The following is a 20718-nucleotide window of genomic DNA, read 5'->3' on the forward strand; positions in this document are numbered from 1 at the left end:
TTTAGTGGACAGTTAAACTAAGACCCAACTCAGGGCCCCTAACTCCCTAATTCAGTTCAGTCAAGCATCAACCAACACCCCCAGGTCCTTTTCCTCCACACAGCTTTCCAGACACTCTGCCCCAAGCCTGTAGAGCTGCATGGGGTAGTTGTGACCAAAGAGCATGACTCATTACAACTCACATAACTGGCCTGAGCCCAGCAATGGAGCCTGCCCAAGTCCCTCTGTACGGCCTTCCCACCCCCATGTGCTGTGACAGAGCTGAGCTGTGTTAAACATTACCAACTTCCCAGAGCTCATGTGAACTCCCAGCTTCCTGGGACTCACAGAACAGAACCGAGCTACGCTCTCCTCGCAGAACCCCCGGCACGTTTTCGCAGCGGGCGCTCAGCCCCTCCCGCTTCCCGCGCGGGGCCCAGCGCCTGACTGATGCACAACGCTGCGCGCATGCGCGTCTGCCGAAGGCCCCTTCCCAAAATGGCGGCGCGGAGTGGATGCCATTACCCCGCGACGCTCTCAAGATGGCGGCAGGGCGCGGACCGCCTTTTAGGAGGGCGAGCAAAATGGCGCCGCGCTAGGTCCTCTCTCCTCAACAGGGTGCCTCCCGCGCGCCTGTGGCGGCTGACTCCACGCTCGGTAGTGCTGCCCCCCGCGAGTCAGGGGCAGTGCCGGGAGTCGGCGGCGCCGGAAGCGGGCGGGCGGCAGGGCGGTGGCAGGCAGCGCCGCGGTCAGCCTCTGTCGTATTTGCAGTGCGCCGCCGGGATGCGAGGACCCCTGACGGAGCGCGGCCGCGGCGCCATGGCGGGCGTGGGGCGGCGTCTTAGGGCCGCGCCGGGGCAGCTCAGGCTCTGAGAGGGCTCTCGCCCCGCCGCGGGCTGGGAACCGGAGCCTGCTTTTCCCCGGGGAGCCCAGCCGCCAGCCCCTCCACCGGGCCGCTCATCGCGGGCGCCGCTCCCCGAGCTGCTCCTTCCCGCTGCGGAGATGGCGTCGGGGCTGCGCGCCGCCGGCTTCCCCCCCTGGAAGCGGCACATCGCGGCGGAGCTGCGGCGGCGGGACCGGCTGCAGCGGCAGGCCTTCGAGGAGATCGTCGCGCAGTGTGAGCGCCTACGGCGGGCTCCGCGCCCCAGGGCTTCCTCTGGGAAGGGTGAAAAACGCGGGGCTGGGGGCTCCAGGCCTCGCTTATCTCAATTCTGTGAGAGCGGTATGAGGAGGTTTCCCAGCCAAGAAAAGTTGTGCGTTTTTTTTTTAATTTGTTTTCTTTTGTTTTATCTGAAGAACAAATAGTTGCTTCCCTCAGCATCCTCATGTGCAACACAGCTTTATGTTGTGTGCAGTGATTGCCTAGTGTTTCTCTTTGCTGTCGGATCAGAGCTGTGCGGTGTTTGGACTTTCCAACTTACGCCTATCAGATATTAATACCTGTGAGTGATGGCAGCCTCTCTGCTGAGCACAGCTCCTGAACTAATGAGGGTTTCTTGCAGTTGGAGCCCAGTACTGCCCCAGCCTGACAGCAGCCAGCAGCACACCTCGCTGTGGTACAGGCTTACGGCATGTTTTACAATGTTTAGGTGGTAAAAGAACAGATAGAAATCTGTTTTTCCTCTTTGGTTATTCTTTTTAATTATTCTTTCAGATAACAAGCTGCTAGAGAAGTCGGACCTCCACGCAGTGCTGGCTGATAAGCTGCAAGCAGAGAAGCATGACATGCAGAGCAGACATGAGATCAGGTATTTGTAATTCCTTAGTTGTTCAGCTGTCTGCTCTGCCTGCCGTAACCTAAACCACAGATTGGTGCATTGCACAAGTGTTTTTTAGGTTATGAGAGTAACTTACGGCTGAGTAAAGTGGCAAATTGATTGAACTAAAATAAAACTTAAAGTATGAGAAAGTTACTATGTTTATGTTAATTGATGGAGAAAGATCAGACCACATTCTGGGCAGAAAGCAGTTTGTCACGGGGTCTACCCACAAAGGTGGACCAGACTGAGCAGCTGGTTCTGTTACTACATAGTGATTGTGATCTGACTCTTAAGACTGTCCATTAAAAGTTGCACGAAGGCAACGAAATATTGCAGTGCAGAGGGAGACCTCTGCCTTATTTGGAGCCTGGAGATTCGGTGATGCCATGTAGGATGGGCAGAGCAGAGCAAATCCTGATTGTGAAGTGTCAGTCTGAATATGTATCATATGCTTAAAAAAAACCAAAAACCATATAATCTTTCTCCTTTTAGCAGGATTTTATCAGAAACTTCCTCCTAATGTGGGAATAGCCCTCTAGTGCTGCAGGCAGCTCTCATGCTCTTTATTCTGTTGGTGCCTGAATGCACTGCAAACCAATTTACTGGTAGTGTGTCCATCGTCTGGAGAGCACGTAAATCCCAGCAGGCAGAGACTGCCGACTTCTGCTCTTGGCTTGACTGAAGAAAGGGCTGCTCATTAGCTCAGAATTACCTACACTTGTAGGAATTGCAGTCTGTTGAAACTCTTCTTGCTACGTGACTCAATACTGTATGCATGTGTCTAATTGGGGTAAGAAATGAGTTAATATAGTTACGTGTTCTACTAACGAAGAAGAACTGATTCTTCAGGAGTTAACACCTATATGAAAGTTGTCAAGAGTTTTTTGATGGGTGTAGTTGTCTTGAATCGTCTTTAGTTTATTGGAATCACATTCTGATTGAACACCTATTCCAAGAGATGAGGCTGGGAGTAGAGGAGGATGAGAAGAAATGCTGAGAAAGAGCATCTTCCAAGCAAATATTAAACTGAACTATAATACTGTCCTTGGTATGTAGCAGTTTGTTCAAACTGAGTGAATTTCCTAGTACTAAATAGTTGAGGAAAAGTGCTTTTAATTAACTGTAAAGGAGGAGTATTTAGATCTGGCTACAGGTGCATGCGTGGCCAGAATTATAGGGCTTGTTGGGTATTACCAGAGGGCTTGGCCTCTTACCTATCCAGACACACAGTTTGCTCTTCTTTTTGAGAAGACCATTAAATTATCATTACCACTGTGAAACAGTAACACTGTGAACTGTCCAGCTTCTGAATACATTGTCTTTCCCATTGCATTGTTTTAACACAGAATGTCTGCAGAAACAGATGCATGCAATTTTCTTGTTCTTTTTGTCTGGTACTATAACAGTCAACTTAAAATTATTTTTTTGAAAAGCTGTAATTTAAAATTTAGTTGCTTGGAATCTGTGTGTGTGTGTGTGTGTGTGTATTGGAGGTGGGAGGATGGATATGCGTGTTCAAATAGAAGTTAAAAACAACCAACCTTTGTGCCACAAGAGGCCAGAACACAGTTGGGGCAGTGAAGAAGGAACTTGTTAAACCTTGGACTGTAAACCCAAGGGACTGGGAAGAGATCCAGGTTCCCTGGCTTGTGGATCTGCATCTCTTAAATGCTGTCTTTCATTTGAATTTTAATTCTATTTTAGAAATGTGCAAAAAAAAAAAAAAAAAAAAGAATCAAGCCCTCAGGAAATCTGATTATTTTTTTCAATATTATACAGTGCTGGTGAGAAGTGAGTTGTGAGGTAGCTGTGGTTTAGTTGACTAAGAATGAAACGTATCTCTTATGGGGTATAGAATATCCAAGGGAGATGGTAGTCAGTCCTGAAACTGACTGGTCAAAGGCATGAAAGCAACTGGATTCTAGTTTGTGACCTTCTTCCTTGCCTCTTCTCTCTTGTAACTAGTGACAGGACGAGGGGAAATGGCCTCAAGTTGCGCCAGGGGAGATTTAAGCTGGACATTAGGAAATACTACTTTTCTGAAAGAGTGGTCAGGCACTGGAATGGGCTGCCCAGGGAGGTGGTTGAGTCACCGTCCCTGGAGGTGTTCAAGAAACATTTAGATATAGTGTTGAGAGACATGGTCTAGTGGGGTTATTGGTGGTAGGTGGATTGTTGGACTGGATGAGCTTGTAGGTCTTTTCCAACCTAGCTAATTCTGTGATTCCTCTCTGTTACTCCAGTCCAGGACATGATGGCACATGGAATGATGCTCAGTTGCAGGAACTGGCACAACTGAAGATAAAGCATCAAGAGGAGCTTACAGAGCTACATAAGAAACGTGGAGAGGTTGGAAAGTCTTGTGTTCTGTATGCTTCAAACTTAGCCCTGCATGAACATGACTTTAATTGTTCTGAGATCATTTATCATTTTTTTCATCATTTCACATGCAGCCTTTTTAAATATATTCGTGATTAAAATAATTTGGTGATGGTTAGTTATTCAGACTGACAGCCAGGAGATAAGAGGATACATTTATCAGCATAGCATTGTTTTTAAGAAATGCTTAATTTTGTATTTCGCAAATGTTTTTAGCTGCAGTTATTAGAGGAGAAAGGAACTAATCTAGCTTAGAATTTATGATGGCCACCAGTACTGCACTGGAAAGATTTTCAGTGAGCAGAGAGTGAGAGAGTAGGTGGCTGTAGGTAGTTTCATTTGGCTCTCTTGCTTTGCAGGAGTGCTGCTAGGTAAGAGTGAACAAAACAAGTGCAAGCAGAGGTTGAAAGTGCTTTGGTGTTAGACTGAAAAGGGATCACTGTTTCTACCAAGTAAATGCAGAAGGGAGCCTGGGAATTCCGTAGGTTATGACTTGTCTGGTTTGGGGATTTTTTTCATTATTTTTTTGGATTTTTTTCTTTGGACAGGAAAATGCAGTGGCTCCTCCACCAGACTTGGGTGTTCAAAAATCGCAGCAGAGGAAAGAATAAGTCTGGGAGCTAGTACCTGAAAGTTACGGCAGCCTTTTACAGGGAGATGGGAGCGACCTGGCGAAAGTTGTCCTCCTTTGATCACACTTCACTGGAATTGTAGAGGAGCTCCTGCGTCAGTAACCATGAGCTTCTCAAAGAGTAGACAGCTTTCTACAGGAAACATGCATTGACAAGACAAAGCACTACAAATTCCTTCTTGCCACTCAGCACAGTGTCCTAAGCAACCTGCCCAGCCAGCACCCTTCTCAAAGCTCAGTCCTCCTTCTTCTCAGGGGCAGCTGAGGTGCTGTGCCCTGTGGGGCTTGCTGGCTGGGTACCTGGGAGTTTATAGCAGCAGTTCGTTAGTGTTGGTCTCTGCCCCTCTTATTTTCTTGCGCTCTGCAAAGACTCCATCAATAGCTTTATTTGTGGAAGCAGTAAACAAATAGGTGTAGAAAACTGAGAAAGAAAACATGAAAGATATGCTGCGTGCTTGTAGATTGGTCTGTGCTCTCACTGAGAGCTGCTGAGCATACACTCTTCCACCAGCAACCCTGCACTTCTGTAATGTGGTTTTTCTCCTCTCCTTAGTTGGCGCAGTCTGTAATTGATCTGAATAACCAAATGCAGCAGAAGGACAAAGAGATGCAGATGAATGAAGCAAAGTGAGTAGGAACAGTTTCTTCTGTGTGGTTGTTTTGAGATGCAGAATTCTGGTTGGGTTATTTGTTATGATATTCCTTAGGAGTCTTACCCTAAAAATTCCTTTCTGCATTGGAAGAAAAAAAATTGTGCAAAATGATGGTACAGGTCCGAGAGGAGATCCTCATAGTTTTATGTATTTTGTTGTCCTTCCAGGATTGCAGAGTATTTGCAAAAAATCTCTGAACTGGAAACAGAGTGCCAGGAACTACGCAGCAAGCTACAAGATCTTGAGCGAGCTAATCAGACGCTGAAAGATGAATATGATGCTCTCCAGATCACCTTCAATGCCTTGGAGGAGAAACTGAGGAAAACAACTGAAGATAACCAGGAGCTGGTCTCACGTTGGATGGCAGAGAAAGCACAGGAAGCCAATCGCTTGAATGCAGAAAATGAAAAGGATTCGAGGTGAGACTGATCATCTCTGTTTGATAAACTTCTTCCCAATATGTTTATAAATAATTGCGCATGTAGAATAAAACAACATTCAGTTTAATTTGAGGTCTGTGAATTCTTGCACAATGCAATGAGAGTCCAGAACTTTGTGTTCCTTCTGGCCAACACAGGCAAATGCTTTGTGAAGACATTTCAGTCTTTTAAATGAATAAAACATGTTCTTTTCATTCTTCAACAACAATAAACTGTGGTCTAACAGTCATAAATCATGCTCCTTTCTTTGGTATTAGATTTGAAATTCTGTTCATGTTGCATCCTGATAATTCTCAGTTTTATCTTTTTTTTTATCCAACCACTTTAAATGTTTCTTTATGTCCTGCTGAAAGGAGAAGTTGCTGTGAAACTAAACTGTGTGTAAAAGCAAACCATTTTTCTTCTGAATTGCCTCTTTTTTACTTATCAGCTGACAATATTTGAAGGTTAAGACCTTTAAGACAAATTGTATAGAATGTGGTCATTTTGTATTATCTTTATTAATGTCACTTTTTAAGTTCTTGCAAGTATTTGCTCTGAGCAAATCTTATCTCAAAGGGCTAATGTGCTGAAGGTGTGCTGCAAGAGTGCCAGTGGTGTGATTTATTTATTTTTTTAATATTATGAAGTCCATCAAAACTGTACATGGTAATCTTTGAAATAAGACTAAGAAAGTCTGGGTGTTGTTGTTTTTCAATAATCATGTTTTTCTTTTCTTAGGAGGCGACAAGCCAGGCTGCAGAAGGAGCTAGCAGAAGCTGCCAAAGAACCCCTGCCTGTTGAACCGTAAGCAGTCTTAATTTATGGAGTTCCTCTCCTTCATCACTTCATGCTTCGGTTTTATGCAGATGCATGTTAAATTACATCTTTGTTATTTCTTAACTTGGTGCTGTTGAGGAGTGTTTAAACTGATGTAAAGTCAAAAATGCGCGCTAACTTGGCCTACTTGAACTTGCAGAAGAAGGAGCTCTGTTACACTAAAAATGGATGCCTGGACTGAAATAAACAGTTCATACAGGGAATGTATGTTCTTACCTCAGTAGAAGAACGTTTGCTAAGTAGTACTTTTGATCTTCCAAATATTTCTGTAATCATGAAGCACTACAAATAGCTGTGTATGTGGATTTCCTGTTGGAACAGGAACTCTGAGTTGAAATGAGTGAAAATATATTGATCACTTCCATACTGGAGTAAATTTCTACTGCAGGAAACAATCTAGAAACATGTGGAGTTACTTTTCCTGATACGCCAGAAATGAGCATCTTGAGTCTCTTGTCCTTTGCATCAGCCAGCAGCACGTGGATCTTCACTGCCATGCTTATTCCTGGATGGTTTTTCATCAGCTGACTGAAGTGTGCAGCTGGTGATGTGTGTTTTGTGCCAGGCTGATGAGATTATTAGCACTTAGGTTAGTCAAATCCATCAAAACTATACCTGGTGCACTGCTGTTGGTTACAGCTGAGACAGTCTTCAGAACTCGGTGCCAGAGCGTTGTGCAGACTTCTTCTTGATATATTACCTTTGATAGCATCTTGGAATCACCTTAGAGTGCTGTGCTCTGTGGCTGCTTACCCTGCGAAGCCAGTTCCTTTCTGTTACCCAAAGGGAGACCTTCCTACTTCAGAGCTGAGCTCAGAGGTAGCTGCAGCACGACAGCCTGAGTATTTTACTTCCTGTTGTGGTGGTGATGGTGGTCTCAGTGTTTCATAAATCCTTTGTTTTGAGCTGCTGAGAAGTTAAAACAAAGCCTGTTTTTTTTTTGTTCTGTTGTGTTTTTTTAATCTGTAAATTATTCCAACTTTCCTTCACAAATGGTTTTGATTTCTTTTTTGTTTTTGCCATTTTAGAGGGTTTGCTTTGTGTAAATATGCTGCTTACAGAAAGGGAAAACTGCAGCATTTCAGGAAGTGTGCCCTGATGTTTAAATTCACATAAAAATACATGAAGCAAATGTGGGAAGTTCTTCTGTTACACCCAGTTTAATAGCTCAGGCTTTGGATTTTAGAAAAGAAATATCAGCAGAATTTGCTCCTGTTTTATATAAATATCAGCCTGCTTCTTTTCAGCCAGGGTGTGTGTTTTCCATAGCCTGTCCTCTTCAGCTCTTTTGCAGCTGAGATGGTCGTGTCTGATGCCAAACATTGGTTTGTACTTAAATGCTGGGTTTTAGCATCCTGATCAGTTGTATCTCATCAGGTTGACGCTGTGTGTTTACAAATAGCTTGTCCTGCAAAATCAGCAGCACCTTGAAGGAGGACTACTAGACTGTCAGAGCCTATGATAACTGGTCAGCACTTGCTGAACATCTTAGGTGGATTATTTTTATGGCGTGTTGCAACCTCACCATTGTATTCAGTTATACACTAGCATGTAGATGTGACGTAGTGGCCCAAAACATCCCTTGTGCTTACTGGAACAGCACTTGAAGTTCAGACAGTGTAGAAAGTATTAGAATCTCTTTAGTGTGGATGAAGAGACGGAGTTCAAACCCTTGTGGGTCGTTATAATGTATATTGGGCTGCAAGATGAAATGTAGTACTGTAGTAAAGAGAATCTGGAAAGGGTGCCATCAACATCAATGTGGAGGGGAAAAAATAGTCAGGAGGAGTATAATTGGAAGTTTGAAAGAGAAAATTTAAATGTAGATATTGCAAGTAGTTGTTTTCCTACACTGTTGATAGTAGTGTCTCTGGCAGGGGCAGCCAGGTAGTGTTTGTGTTACCTTCATCTGCCTGCGTGTGTCTGCAGCTCAGTGAAGCAAAGTAGGTTTGGGGTCAGGCACTGATGGACCCTAGAGCCGTATTATCCATTCTGTTCAAATACTTCAGGGAGGGGTCTCTTCTGAAGGCTCTGTTGGCTGATTGAAAATGAGGTGTGTTCTGTTCTCTCATTTCAGCAGGGATGATGACATTGAAGTGCTTGCAGATGAAACCTCTGACACAGCTGAGGAGACGTCTCCAGTGCGAGCTGTCAGCCGAACACCCAGGTTTGTAGCCTGAGACATCTTTGTTTCCATATCCTTGAGGAAGAACAAGGGGTAAAAGAGGTTTAGAACAATTAAAGGAACAGTGTTGGAATATTGCTTGTGATTTTCATTCTTCTTTATCTGGAACATAGCTCTGTGCTTCCACCACAGCAGCAGGGAACTCATTACATACCATGTTCTCTCTCACCGTGTTCTAGCTGCTCTATATTTTCCCTTTGTTTAAACCGAACAAAACTAGTGTCTGAATATCTGTAATGTTAAAATCTAAGATTTAAAAACAAAAATAGACTATAAGATAGGTACTGCATTGCCAGCTATATTCTCTGTATTTAAACAAGATACCAACATGGCTTTATAAGTAGCTAGGCTTTGGAATTCTATTGAAATACTGAAAATATCTTCACCTAGATTGAATGTGTTATTTTTTTTCTCTAAAATAGTAGTGAGAGGAAAGTAAGAGGTAATGATGAGAGCATAGGTAATTTTACCAAAACTACAGACTTGGTAAATTGTTATGTCTAAACCCAGTAATTCACGGGGTGGTCATTGAGGTGAAACTGAAGAAACTCCACTCACAAGTGATGCTCTGAGTTGTAGTTACTGGTGACTTTTGTACTGCTGCTTGCCTTTGGGATTTTCTGCCTTGGGACTGAGTTTGCGGGGAGGGAGTCTTTCCAGAGACTTGCTGCTATGAACTGTATTTGTGATGATCTTTATTTGGAGAAGCTTTTCACAAGGTTTAAACCTGTCCTCCCCTCCTTCAGTAAGCGACTCTCCCAGCCAGCTGGAGGCCTTCTGGACTCTATCACTAATATCTTTGGGTAGGTTAGAATACTTGCTCCTCTTTGTTTTTTGTATTGGTTTCGATGTACACAAAAATCTTGGTGATGCAGGGAATACAAACAAATATTTTCAGGCTTTCTTCTAGCTTCTGCCTTTTTTTCTTTTTTTTTGTTCTCCTCAACTTCCTGTTTCTTCCATCTTGCCGTGTGCTGACCTCTGACCTTTCCCTCCAGTCTGTCTGAGTCTCCCCTTTTGGGACATCAATCTTCTGATGCTGCCAGGTGAAAACATTATCCCTCTTAGTCCAGCATGTAAATGTATTCCATTGAGTTAACGTGGAACCAAGCTGCATTATCCTGATTAGATGTCAGTTATTAATATTATTGGCTAGAAATTATCTACTGTTAGACACACAGTGAACTCCTCTTTGTGGGGAGAATACATGTGTGTTGCTCTTTCCACTGCACTTAGTTCCCTTACTAGAGCTATTTTAAAATAAACCTCTAGGCTTTGTGCTTAGTATCAAGAGTAGAGCCAACCCTTGTAAGTCAAGCCCTACGTTAGGTGGATGGTCTTAGCTTAAATGGTGCTGCCTGAGCTTTGGAATGGAGTGTTTTGCTGCCTGGAATGTAGTGCTTCAGTGGTGCTCAGTCTTCCTTCCTAGACAGAATGGAGTTGCAGTCTCTTCTGCTAAACTCGGTTGCAATCGCAGCCATGTTTATTTTCTATTAGAAAAAGATGACTGCTTCAAAATGAAATCAGTAATTAGATATGGTATAATATCTGGCATACTATGAAATATCTAAAGCCATAAGTGGTTGTAGTGCTGTACAATAAATGTCATTTTTGAAAGACTGGATAAAAGGAAGTAAAAACCCTATTGTTTTATCACTGTACAGTGTAGTTAAGTGGCAGGTACAGATCTGGATGAACTCAGGAGAAAGTGTTCCTCTCTGTTTATAAAATATTTTTACTGTGTTTTGTATCAGGAGGCGTTCTTTGTCCTCGTTCCCTGCTCCCCAGGATAATGCAGAGCCACATCCAGGTGCCAGTAAAGAAGTGAGAGTGCCCACTACTGCCATATGTGTCTTTGTAAGTATAGAAGGAATTACCATTTTTACCGTCCCTTGTGGTATCTTTGGAGGAAGTGAATCCTATCTGCATCTTGGATACTGGTCTCTTGAAACCACTGCCACTGGCATTAACTTTGCCAGACAAGAAGGAATTCTTGGCAGCATGCTTCGTCCTCTTTAATATGTAGCCCAAGTGCTTTTCATGGCCAGCTCCCAGGTGTGGTTTTGTCCTACATGTGTTTGATGTCTGTTTTGCTGAGGTCAATGATGACACTTAGTAAAAGGTCTGATGGCACTGGGAAATTACACACCATTACCTTTTTGGCTCCCAGCAGTCTTTGTTCTGTCGTGCCTTAATAGAGCTATGACTGAGAAAGAGATTGCTGACAGTTTGGGATTAATTCAGTTCCAGTTCCTCACAGTGAAGGGGGTTTTGGTGCTGAATGTCATCCAACAGAACTGTTCAAGAGGAGCTCATGGTAGTGGTGTGTCTTCACTGGTTGTGCGTGATCTAAAGTTTTCAAGCTGAGACCTCCTTTATATGTTGCTTTGGCTTCACAAGGCTAAAAACTTCTGTGCTGAGCATTGCCTTCTGAAATGAAAGGTACTGTGGTAAATTGTTTGGCAAAGCAGCTGCTTGTTTGGATAATCCTCTTGAACTTTCTTAGGCAGCCCATCAGGAGCTTTCTCCATGGATGTGAAGTGATTCTTTTCATCCAGAAGAAGAGTGGTCATGTAGAGAGTTACTGTAGCGTGGAGGCTTGTGTGTTCCTGGCCTGTCCTGTTACCTTCTCTAATGGAGGTCATAGGGTGGAGAAGTGCTACTTATGTTACTGAAGCTGAGAATGGGGTTATAGCCTAAATGACAGCCTCAAGCTGGCTTGAATAGGCCACTTTACAGAAGGTGTTCATGGCTACAGTACATGAAAAAAGCCTCTCTCCACCTCTGGCTATATACAGCAAGTACAATTGTTTGACAAAATTACTTATGATTTACACTTAATATGTAGGGCATTGCAAAGCTACGTATGAATGAGATGCTCAAGAGCCACCAATTTCACCTTTCTATGTCATCTGAACTTCCTGGAGTGGCATAGCCAGTCAGCCCCGTGTAGGGTTACGAACCACAACATGCTGACTCTTAGCCTTAGAAACATGGGGAATGCTGCCCTATTCAAATTCCCACCTTGCTGCAGTAGGAGCAGTTGGCAGTAGCAAGCCTGTCACAGTGACTGAGTGAAGGTGATGCTTGGTTAGCAGTGTGATATTGGAAGGAAAAACTCCCTGCTTCTTGCATGGGAGCTTATATGTGCCTTCTGGAGATTATCTGTGATGCATTTCAGCTCCTGTGTTTGGAGTTTAGAGTAGTTCTTTAGCACTTGCAGGAAGACCAGACTTGAAGTGTGATGACCCCGAAATATGAGCTGACAGACCAAGCTCAAACAACAAGTTCTAGCAGAAAAACACCTCCCAAAAAACTGATCTCAAAAGAGCGCTTAGTGAAAATTCTTGGGTGGCGTGGAGAGGAGGGGGAAAGAATGCAGCAAATGAGTTAAGGACGTAATACTCCTTACTGTGGGAAATAATGGGCAAGTAGTATAAAGCTGTAAAATTGACAGGATAAAAAAAAAGGGATCTTAATACTAAAATCCTCAGGTTTTTAAAGGTTAAGAATCACAATTAAGCAGGCAACTCAACCTTCAAAACGTTACTCTGTGCAAAAGCAGAGATGTTGCTGGGCCTGCTAATAGGAACTACAGCACAAACCCAAGTTTTCGGTGAGAGAAGTGCTGTTCCAAGCCACAGCTGTGCTATTAGTACTTAACTACCAGTATGAAGCCGTATTATCACAGATACAGTAAATGAACATGCTTTATTTGTGCTGTTATGCTGCTTTTTATACTTTGCAAGGCCAAGCCTGACTTGAGTGTTTAGTGGTTGCACAAACTGGTTGGGTTCTGTTCTGTTGCTGGCTCTAGATGGAGAAATAGAAAGCTGATTTCCTTCTGCAGTGTGTCATCTCTTAATGTTTTCTGTCCTTATTTTATTCTGGTATGACTTAAAAACCTTTGATTTGTAAGTTCAGTTTGTGTAAGCTTTATAACGTTTTTGACAGTATACTGTCACTATTGAGTCCTTGCTAGTGTTCTCCTTCGTATGCCTTTTGGGTTTTTTAGATAAGGATCAGCATTTTTGCTCTGTTTATACACAATCAGCCACAGCAGAGGTTCAGTCTCTGGCTTTGTTTCCTGTATACTGCTGAAAAATCTGCAGCTGTGGTGTAGACCTTGAAGCTCTGTTGCTTTCTAATCAGTGCTTTTTGGATCTGTGCATTTTGGGTAGCTGTTCTGTTTCTTCTGCTCCCCAGGATGCACATGACGGGGAGGTGAACGCGGTGCAGTTCAGCCCTGGCTCCCGGTTACTGGCGACAGGAGGCATGGACCGGAGGGTTAAGCTTTGGGAAGTGTTGGGAGGTAAATGTTTTTACTTTGGGATAGCATGGGGTATTAAATAAACTCATAGTTCACTTTGTGTCAGCTTCTGTTCTAATCCATTGCTTAAGTTTTGTTCGTCTTTCTCTGTGCAGATAGGTGTGAGCCCAAAGGTTCCCTCTCTGGTAGTAATGCTGGGATTACAAGCATAGAGTTTGATAGTGCTGTGAGTATCTGTGCAATATCCACTGTTTGTAATTGGGATTAAACTAATTGGTTTATGTTATGCTCTGCTATCACTTTCCATTCTGATGCTTTGAGAAGTTACCTAAGATAGGAGTTAATACTTAAGAGAGTAACTGCTAATAGTTAAAAAAAAAAATTGTACAAAAGCCGCAGTCGGTGTAATTCTCATCTTGGCTTTGCAGTTCAGATTATGAGCAGCTCAGACTTTGGCTGGTATGGGCTGCTATGATAAAACTGAAGTGCATCACACTTTGTCTAATAAGAGACATTAATCTTCAGCTTCCCACTAAAGCTGACACAGCAGCACAAAAGAAGAAAACACACTGGGGCTTTATTCCTGTGAAGCTTTTATTTTCATGAGTGCTTTGTTGAGGTCTGTGATGAATAGTAAAAGGTCTGATTGTCCTGAGACTTGCTCTTGTATGGCCTCTTCTCCCAGCAGTTTCTCCCCGGTCATGGCACAGCAGTGGTGTGACTGGCGGAGTGTTTGCTGACAGCATGTGATGTATTCAGTTCATGTTAACCTGAAGTATTGGAGACATGACTGTGATCAGCATCCAACAGACCTGCTTAAAGGAGCTGGGTTTTCGGCTTGTTATATCTGGACATATGATCTGACTTTTCTGCTGAGACCTCTTCCATAACCCAGTGTTTTACTGCGGAGTAAGACCAAAGCTGAAGTAATTTTTCCACTCACTGATTCTATGTGCTGAACTTTACTGACACACACTCAAAGCCATCATCCCTTTGGACGTCAACCAGCCCGTGAGATTTGCAGGGGTTGTTAATCTGCAGGATAAACTAGTTCTGAGATTATGTACCTCAAGATGAACACACTTGAGGTGACAGCTGCCTGAGGTGAGATGCCAGTGGGCCTTAAGGACTCTTCTTGAGCTTCAGAGAAGTCTTTGAGTTGCACAGGTCTTTAAGGATGAGTCTCTCCCCATCATGGATGACTTGGAAAAGCACTAAGCCTACAGCCATGAACAAACCCATCTACCTGTCCTCGAACAGATTTAGCTCTTGGAATCTTACTTTGAAACATTAGAATTGTAATGAAAATTGCAAGAATTGGGCCGATTCCACTTTGAGGAACACTTAGGGTAGATGATGCAGGGCTTTTTTCCTGCGCAAAATGGAATTTAAAGGAATAGATGAGGGCAAACCAGAATTCAGATCCTCACTGCAGTAGTGGGGAGCAGAAGGGGAAGGAGGATGTACTTTGCCATCTGGTTTTTGTTATTCTTTTTACCCATAGTCATGATTCCACCAATCACTGTCACCTTTTGCTGAGAAGAAAAGGCCATGGCCTTCTTGAAAGCTGTCACACTGGCTTTCCATGCTGTTATACGCTACCGGGTTTTAGTTTTCTTGTTCTTTTGTTTTCCCTTGGCATTATAGCATGAGTGTGGCTCTAACCACTAATTGGAAATGATTTGAGCTTAATTTTCATATTGACTAGCAGAAATAGTTTTAAACTAAACTTGTGTTTACAGGGTTCTTACCTCTTAGCAGCTTCAAATGACTTTGCCAGCAGGATCTGGACGGTTGATGACAATCGATTACGGGTGAGTCTCTTGATACTTGGGATAGTTTTGTCCTGCGATTCCAACTTTGTGTCTAATAGAGCCAGTGTGATCTTCACCGTTGTGCATTTACAGACACTCAACAATTCCTTTTATTAAACAGATCTGTAGTTCTCTTAAATTAAAAAGTCTTTGCAGCAAAACCTAAAATCTAGTATCGGTCTTTGCACAGCCTTGTAGGAAACTCCAGTTACCACATCTTTGTAATACACAACTTTGTGTCCCTCTCTGAGGAAACTCGAATGCTTCTTATGGTTCTTGAAGAACCACTTAAATATTTTAGCCTCAATGTAAAGAGAGGACAACTGAAGAAGGGTTTGCAGCAAAGGGTTGGCTGGTTTTTTTTGGATTTGTTTAAGTCAGAGGTATTATTCTTGAAAAGGAATCTTAGACCTTGTTGTTAAAGGCAGCAAACTGAAGGGTACGTGAATTTATTTTCTGTCTTCAAAAAGACTCCTCCCTTTTTCCCACCTCCTTTGTACTCAGGTTCCTATCCAACAGTTTATCTAAGGTTTAAGGAAGGACCAGACATTTCTCTTGCTTCAGTCACTCATTATTTGTTTTGTGATTTGGAATGTAAATATTCAGCATTTGGAAGTGAATGCAGTTCATGTTCCTCAGCCCCCCTCGAGCCTTCCTCTATGCTGGATGAAAAAAAAAAAAAGCAGTTATGGAATCTGCTGTAGGGAGTGTTTCTGAAACCTTTGGTTCTCTCAGCTTTCAGGCTTGCGGATATAACAACAACAGTTGAGATGAGGTATCCTGCCATATCCACTTTCAGTATGCTTTCCCTCTCCTTGTTTCTCCTGCAAGGCTGTGATGCAGTTGCCACCTCCCCATGAAGAGTGGGTATGCTGGAATAGGAGAGCTCACAGGTTCCCTGGTAGCTGGAAACCCTGCAGCCAAAAGTGACCCATGTCACAGGGCTTCAGGCTGAGCTCGGTGGTACTTAAAATTCCAACACAATGTTGATCACTATTTAAATATAGTAGATGGAAAAAAAAAACTAAATTCAAGTAAGGTGGTAGATGTGCAAATTGTCTTTTAAGATTCTTTGTGAAGGTGTTATGTAGATCCAGTAAGCTGTGAGAAAAGGAATCAGATGGAACTGTGCACTCTGACAACGTAAATCTCTTCTCCTCAGCACACTTTGACAGGTCACAGTGGTAAGGTTCTGTCTGCCAAGTTCTTGCTGGACAACGCACGCATTGTTTCGGGAAGTCATGACCGGACCCTCAAGCTCTGGGACCTCCGCAGCAAAGTTTGTAAGGAAGCTTAACTTCTTTGATCCACGTTCTGTTCTCCCAGTGGATGTAAATGGGAGCCTCACATAAGGCAGTTCTTCTTGCTAGTCTAAAAAAGCAAAAATCGGCAGCAGTGCTATTTTCTGTTGTTGTTCAAGTAATCAGATTCCTTCTCTTTGTTACCTGAAATAAGAATAAGAAAACATGTATGCAGGAAGCACTGTTAATGCTATTACATTCACAGCAGCTGTGTTCTATGAGCTTTCTTTTTTTATCAGTCCATGCTGTGGGTATTTTTGTCTTCCACTAAAAGCTTGGAGCCAGCTCAGAGTGTTTTTAACCTGGAGGTGGGTGGAATTGTGTCTTGGAGATGTGCCAAATCTCAACATCGCAAATGAAAGCGATGCTCGGATTCTGGTTCTTCTTTAGGATGAATGTTTTTCTTGCTCCGCGCTTCTGCTAATGGCTCTTAAGCCTGCTTGCACTGAGAGAAAATTCAGGATTGCTTTGATACCTGAACCATGAACATAGGTCATGTTGGCAGTTTCATGTTTAGCAGTGGCAAATTATAGCTGGCTAAATAGGAAGTAAAGCAGCTGTCCTAGGAACATTTAAAGAGATATTAGATCTAGCAAAGGAGATTGAGAAGGGCAAAGAGGTTAAAGACTTAATTTGGGATTATACTAAGACAGTTTGCCCTGTGGCATTCCATGGGCACAGCACTGTGCAGCTGCTATGTTCAGGATGTATACGTATGGCATAATGATTATTTTCTGACTTCATTTTCGTCACCTTGTATAGAATTCAGCCTCACCACTGACTTACCCTTTTTTTAGGTATAAAAACAGTGTTTGCAGGATCTAGCTGCAATGACATCGTATGCACTGAGCAATGTGTAATGAGTGGACATTTTGATAAGAAAATCCGTTTCTGGGATATAAGGTAAAACTTGTGGGAGGGCTTACACACCGTAAGGATGATTACAGAATTGTTGTCCAAGTATATTCTGAACTCTGTGCTGCTTTTCTTCCCCAGCATGGAAGCTGGAGAGACTGTTCTAAGTCTCAGACAGCTGGTAAAAGCGAAAGTACCTTTTATTACTGCTTTTACTACTGTTGGTTGGGGGGAGCACTTGGGGTTTGGTATGTTTTTTGTTTTGGATTATTTTTTTTCCTGGAAAGGCAGTCTGTTTCATTGTAAATATTTTGCATGGGTCATTAGTTTTCTTTCAAGATATTGTTTAGGTTTCCGGAGGATAGTGTTCGGTGTAAGATGTTGGCTGACCGTTGGCTGGTTGTGTTTTCCACTAAGTGGAATTTTGCTGGAGAAATTCTCACATTTTGAGTCTAAACCAGTAATCCTTTGTCTCCTCCTCTTTCACTCTGGGACAAGTAAGAGCTTTGATGCAGTGGTTTGGCTTCTAGACCCTGCTTTACTTTTCTCCCCCACCCCACCACCGCCTTCCCATCTTGTCTTAGGACCGAAAGCATAGTAAAAGAACTGGAGCTGCTTGGGAGGATCACAGCTCTGGACTTGAACTCAGAGCGAACAGAGCTTTTGACCTGTTCCCGAGATGATCTACTGAAGATCATTGATCTGCGGGTTAGTGCTGTCAAGCAAACATTCAGGTGAGTGTGCTCTCCACAAGACCACTATGAATTTCAGAAGTCAGGCTTGCTAGTGGCTCTCAGTGTTGGACTTTTTTCAGCATTTCCGCAGAGAAAGCAGTCACCTAACTTTCTTCACTTGAGTAGCAAGTTTCTCTGCAGTCTAACAGCAAAAATCTGTTATGGCAAATTTTTTCATTTGCTTCTCTAAAGGAGGTAGATTCGTTTAGAAGTCATTGGCCTAAGAGAAAGAGCTACTTCAGATGTGACTGAGGGTTGGTGCTTGAGAAACAGAAATTGTGATAAAGGGGTACTGGAGCTTATTCTGAGCCATCCGGAACCTTCACTGTGGTCTTTATTAAGAATCTTGAGATCCGTCGTCTTATAAATGAAGTTGCAATCATCTGATTTTAACTTTTCAGTGCCCAAGGATTCAAATGTGGCTCTGACTGGACAAGAGTTGTGTTCAGGTAAGATCAGATACAAAGAAGATACTCTCTGATTAAATCTTATCCCCAGAAGTAAGTGATTCGTGATGCTTGGCTGTGCTGTCTCCATTTACAGCTGGAAAAACTTGGGGCATAGTTCGTGCTTTGTCCACGGTTTCCTCTTGGTCAAGACAGTGCACCTGCAGATGTTGTTGAACTGTCTTGGAAGATTTCTGATTTATGAATTCTTTTGCTTGTTAGTGCTAGCAGATGGTACTGCAGTTTTTTTAAATAATGTAAAACCAAGTTGCTTGCTTCGGAAGCTGAATGTGGGATGATGTTTTGTGCTGATAAATTGCTGACGTGAAGAAAATTTGTTCTGTGCCTTAATTCCTTCTCTGATCTCATAGTCCTGATGGTAACTATGTGGCTGCTGGTTCAGCTGATGGTGCCCTCTACGTTTGGAATGTACTCACTGGGAAGTTGGAGAGAACTCTTGCCAAGCATCACAGGTGAGGGGAAGCTGCCCATTCAGTCTGAAGCGGGGTCTGGTTTGCAAATACTGATGGGAAAGATTTGTGGTCATAGAGCTTGACTGTTTGGGTTGGTGTGCAAGAATTTTAATATGCAGATTCTTCGTGGATTCGTGGCAGTGTTTTCTAGTCTAATTAAAAACTACATTTATTATTGTTCAACTTCTGTTCAACTGACACATGATTCTAATAAAACATATTTAATACATTCTGAAGAAACTGTATACCTCAGGCTTATTAAAAGCAGGACTCTCCTGAGAGCTGAGAAAGTGCTTGTTCTGTCATAGTCAGGATACTGTATAATTTTATTTTCTTATTAAATGCTGTTGTGGAATTCAGCTTTTTTTTTCTTTAAACTTGTACCTGGCTTCTGTTTCAGTTCTTCTATCAATGCAGTCGCGTGGTCCCCAGCGGGTGCCCATGTGGTCAGTGTGGACAAAGGAAACAAGGCTGTCCTATGGTCTGAGTTTTGACTGGATGGAGGGTGAGAGTCAGAGCTTCCATGCCTCTGTGCGTGGTGGTGCTGGTCCATGGCTGAACAGAATGGAGACCCCGGCCCAGATCCATCCTGAGTGGGAATATTAACGAGTGTGTGGGCTTCGCTTTCCAGAGGAAAGTTCTAAAGCAGCGGAGAAGGAGCCTGAGTTAGAGACTTCTTATGGCTGTAACCATGCTGTGGCACTCGGACTCAGCAAGGGATTAGCTGTTCTGGATGGAGAATGCTACTTAGCCATGCCTTTACGTGCAGTATCTATGCACCAATGGAGCTGAAAATACTAGCGGGATTCCTCACCAGACAGCTGTGCCAAATACCCTATCACACAAATGTACCTACAGCACTTCTGAGTTGGAAATGTTGGGAAGAAGTTACAGTGTATGCTGACTTAATGCGTGTTCTGTCTCCTGTGTTCTGTTCTTGTGGCCTAGTTTAGGCATGGAGCAAGAAGATCCCAAAATGTGGACAGGTCCTGGGCAGTCTGAAGTGTTGGAAAAGCTTTTGTAGAGAGTTTCCAATGGCTCTGGCAGCTCTGCCGCTGAGTTATCAACTCAGTGCAGAGCGGCTCTGATCCTGACACAGATTTTTCCAGTGCTGTCATGCAAACTCCTTGTATCAGTTTTCTCAGTCTTTAAGGACCTTGTCCATTCTTTGAGACTTCTACACCCTTTTGTTAAAATGCCCTTCAGCAGTTGGGGTATCACAAAATAGGAGATTTTTAATCTTTTTACTCCACTGGCAATTTGTTTACTGGGTTTGAGGAGAGAGAAGTTCAACTTCTGCTGTGCTGCTGTGATGAGGAATGTAGTAGTACTGTGACTTCAGTACCTGAACACAGATGCTTGGTCCCCTTTTCAGTTCTTCCGTCCTCTCCTGGAGGCTGTCAGTAGAACACGGAGTCAGTGCGGTTCAATTCCAGATCCATTCTGTTGGTGCTGGCGATGCCAGGCCACTGGCCCTCTTTTTCAGCAGATGTGCAATATGCCTGTGTCCGCTGGAGCCCTCTCTGTGCTGTGGAGCAGTGTCTTGCTGTCCCTGTTTACGCATCCGAAACAATGATGTCGCTGGCTGCGAGCTACCCAGTCAACTTCATCCAGCCAAACGTTTCCACATCGTCTGGGCCTGTAGAAAAGCCACCAGCGTTGTATTGCCTTTTTATTTGCACTTTATTTTCATCTTTCCTGATTGTGTTTTACTAAGGAAGCATGTTGTTTGGAGGGCTGGGTTGGGGAGCAGCTGCTCTAGCAAGCATCTCTAACTTGGGCTTTTGTTCAGGCACCTTCTGTAGAGGGAACTAGAGTATACCGGGCAAACTTTTTATTTATTCAGCTGCCCTTAAGAACTTGATTGTAAATAAACCCATGTTCTGCTTTTAAAACCCCACACTGCTCTGATTCATTTATGTCTGTGTTCATGTGTGAGATTTTGTTCTGAATGAGCAGAGGGTAGGAACTGGAAATGT

At 43.3% G+C, this 20718-nt stretch overlaps 1 protein-coding gene across 5 annotated transcripts; it reads left to right on the top strand.

Annotated features, from left to right (window-relative positions):
- ATG16L1 (autophagy related 16 like 1) lies at positions 583 to 20639 on the top strand. 5 transcript variants are annotated; one of them, XM_021394960.1, is made up of 18 exons: positions 586 to 1096; positions 1634 to 1727; positions 3983 to 4088; positions 5303 to 5376; positions 5570 to 5821; positions 6563 to 6628; positions 8742 to 8828; positions 9593 to 9649; positions 10601 to 10703; positions 13053 to 13158; positions 13272 to 13342; positions 14859 to 14930; positions 16093 to 16213; positions 17029 to 17134; positions 17671 to 17820; positions 18222 to 18269; positions 18638 to 18739; positions 19140 to 20639. In XM_021394960.1, the coding sequence occupies exons 1-18, from the start codon at positions 982 to 984 to the stop codon at positions 19231 to 19233; spliced, it is 1824 nt and encodes a 607-aa protein (XP_021250635.1). In that variant the 5' UTR covers positions 586 to 981; the 3' UTR covers positions 19234 to 20639. The 5 variants fall into 5 exon arrangements, with proteins under 5 accessions (XP_021250638.1, XP_021250636.1, XP_021250635.1 ...); XM_021394959.1 differs by having other exon boundaries at positions 587 to 1096; positions 8739 to 8828; XM_021394964.1 differs by lacking the exon at positions 586 to 1096 and adding an exon at positions 1214 to 1232 and having other exon boundaries at positions 8739 to 8828.

Source organism: Numida meleagris, chromosome 4 (assembly GCF_002078875.1).
Source record: "Numida meleagris isolate 19003 breed g44 Domestic line chromosome 4, NumMel1.0, whole genome shotgun sequence".
In the NCBI taxonomy this organism is placed as follows: domain Eukaryota; kingdom Metazoa; phylum Chordata; class Aves; order Galliformes; family Numididae; genus Numida; species Numida meleagris.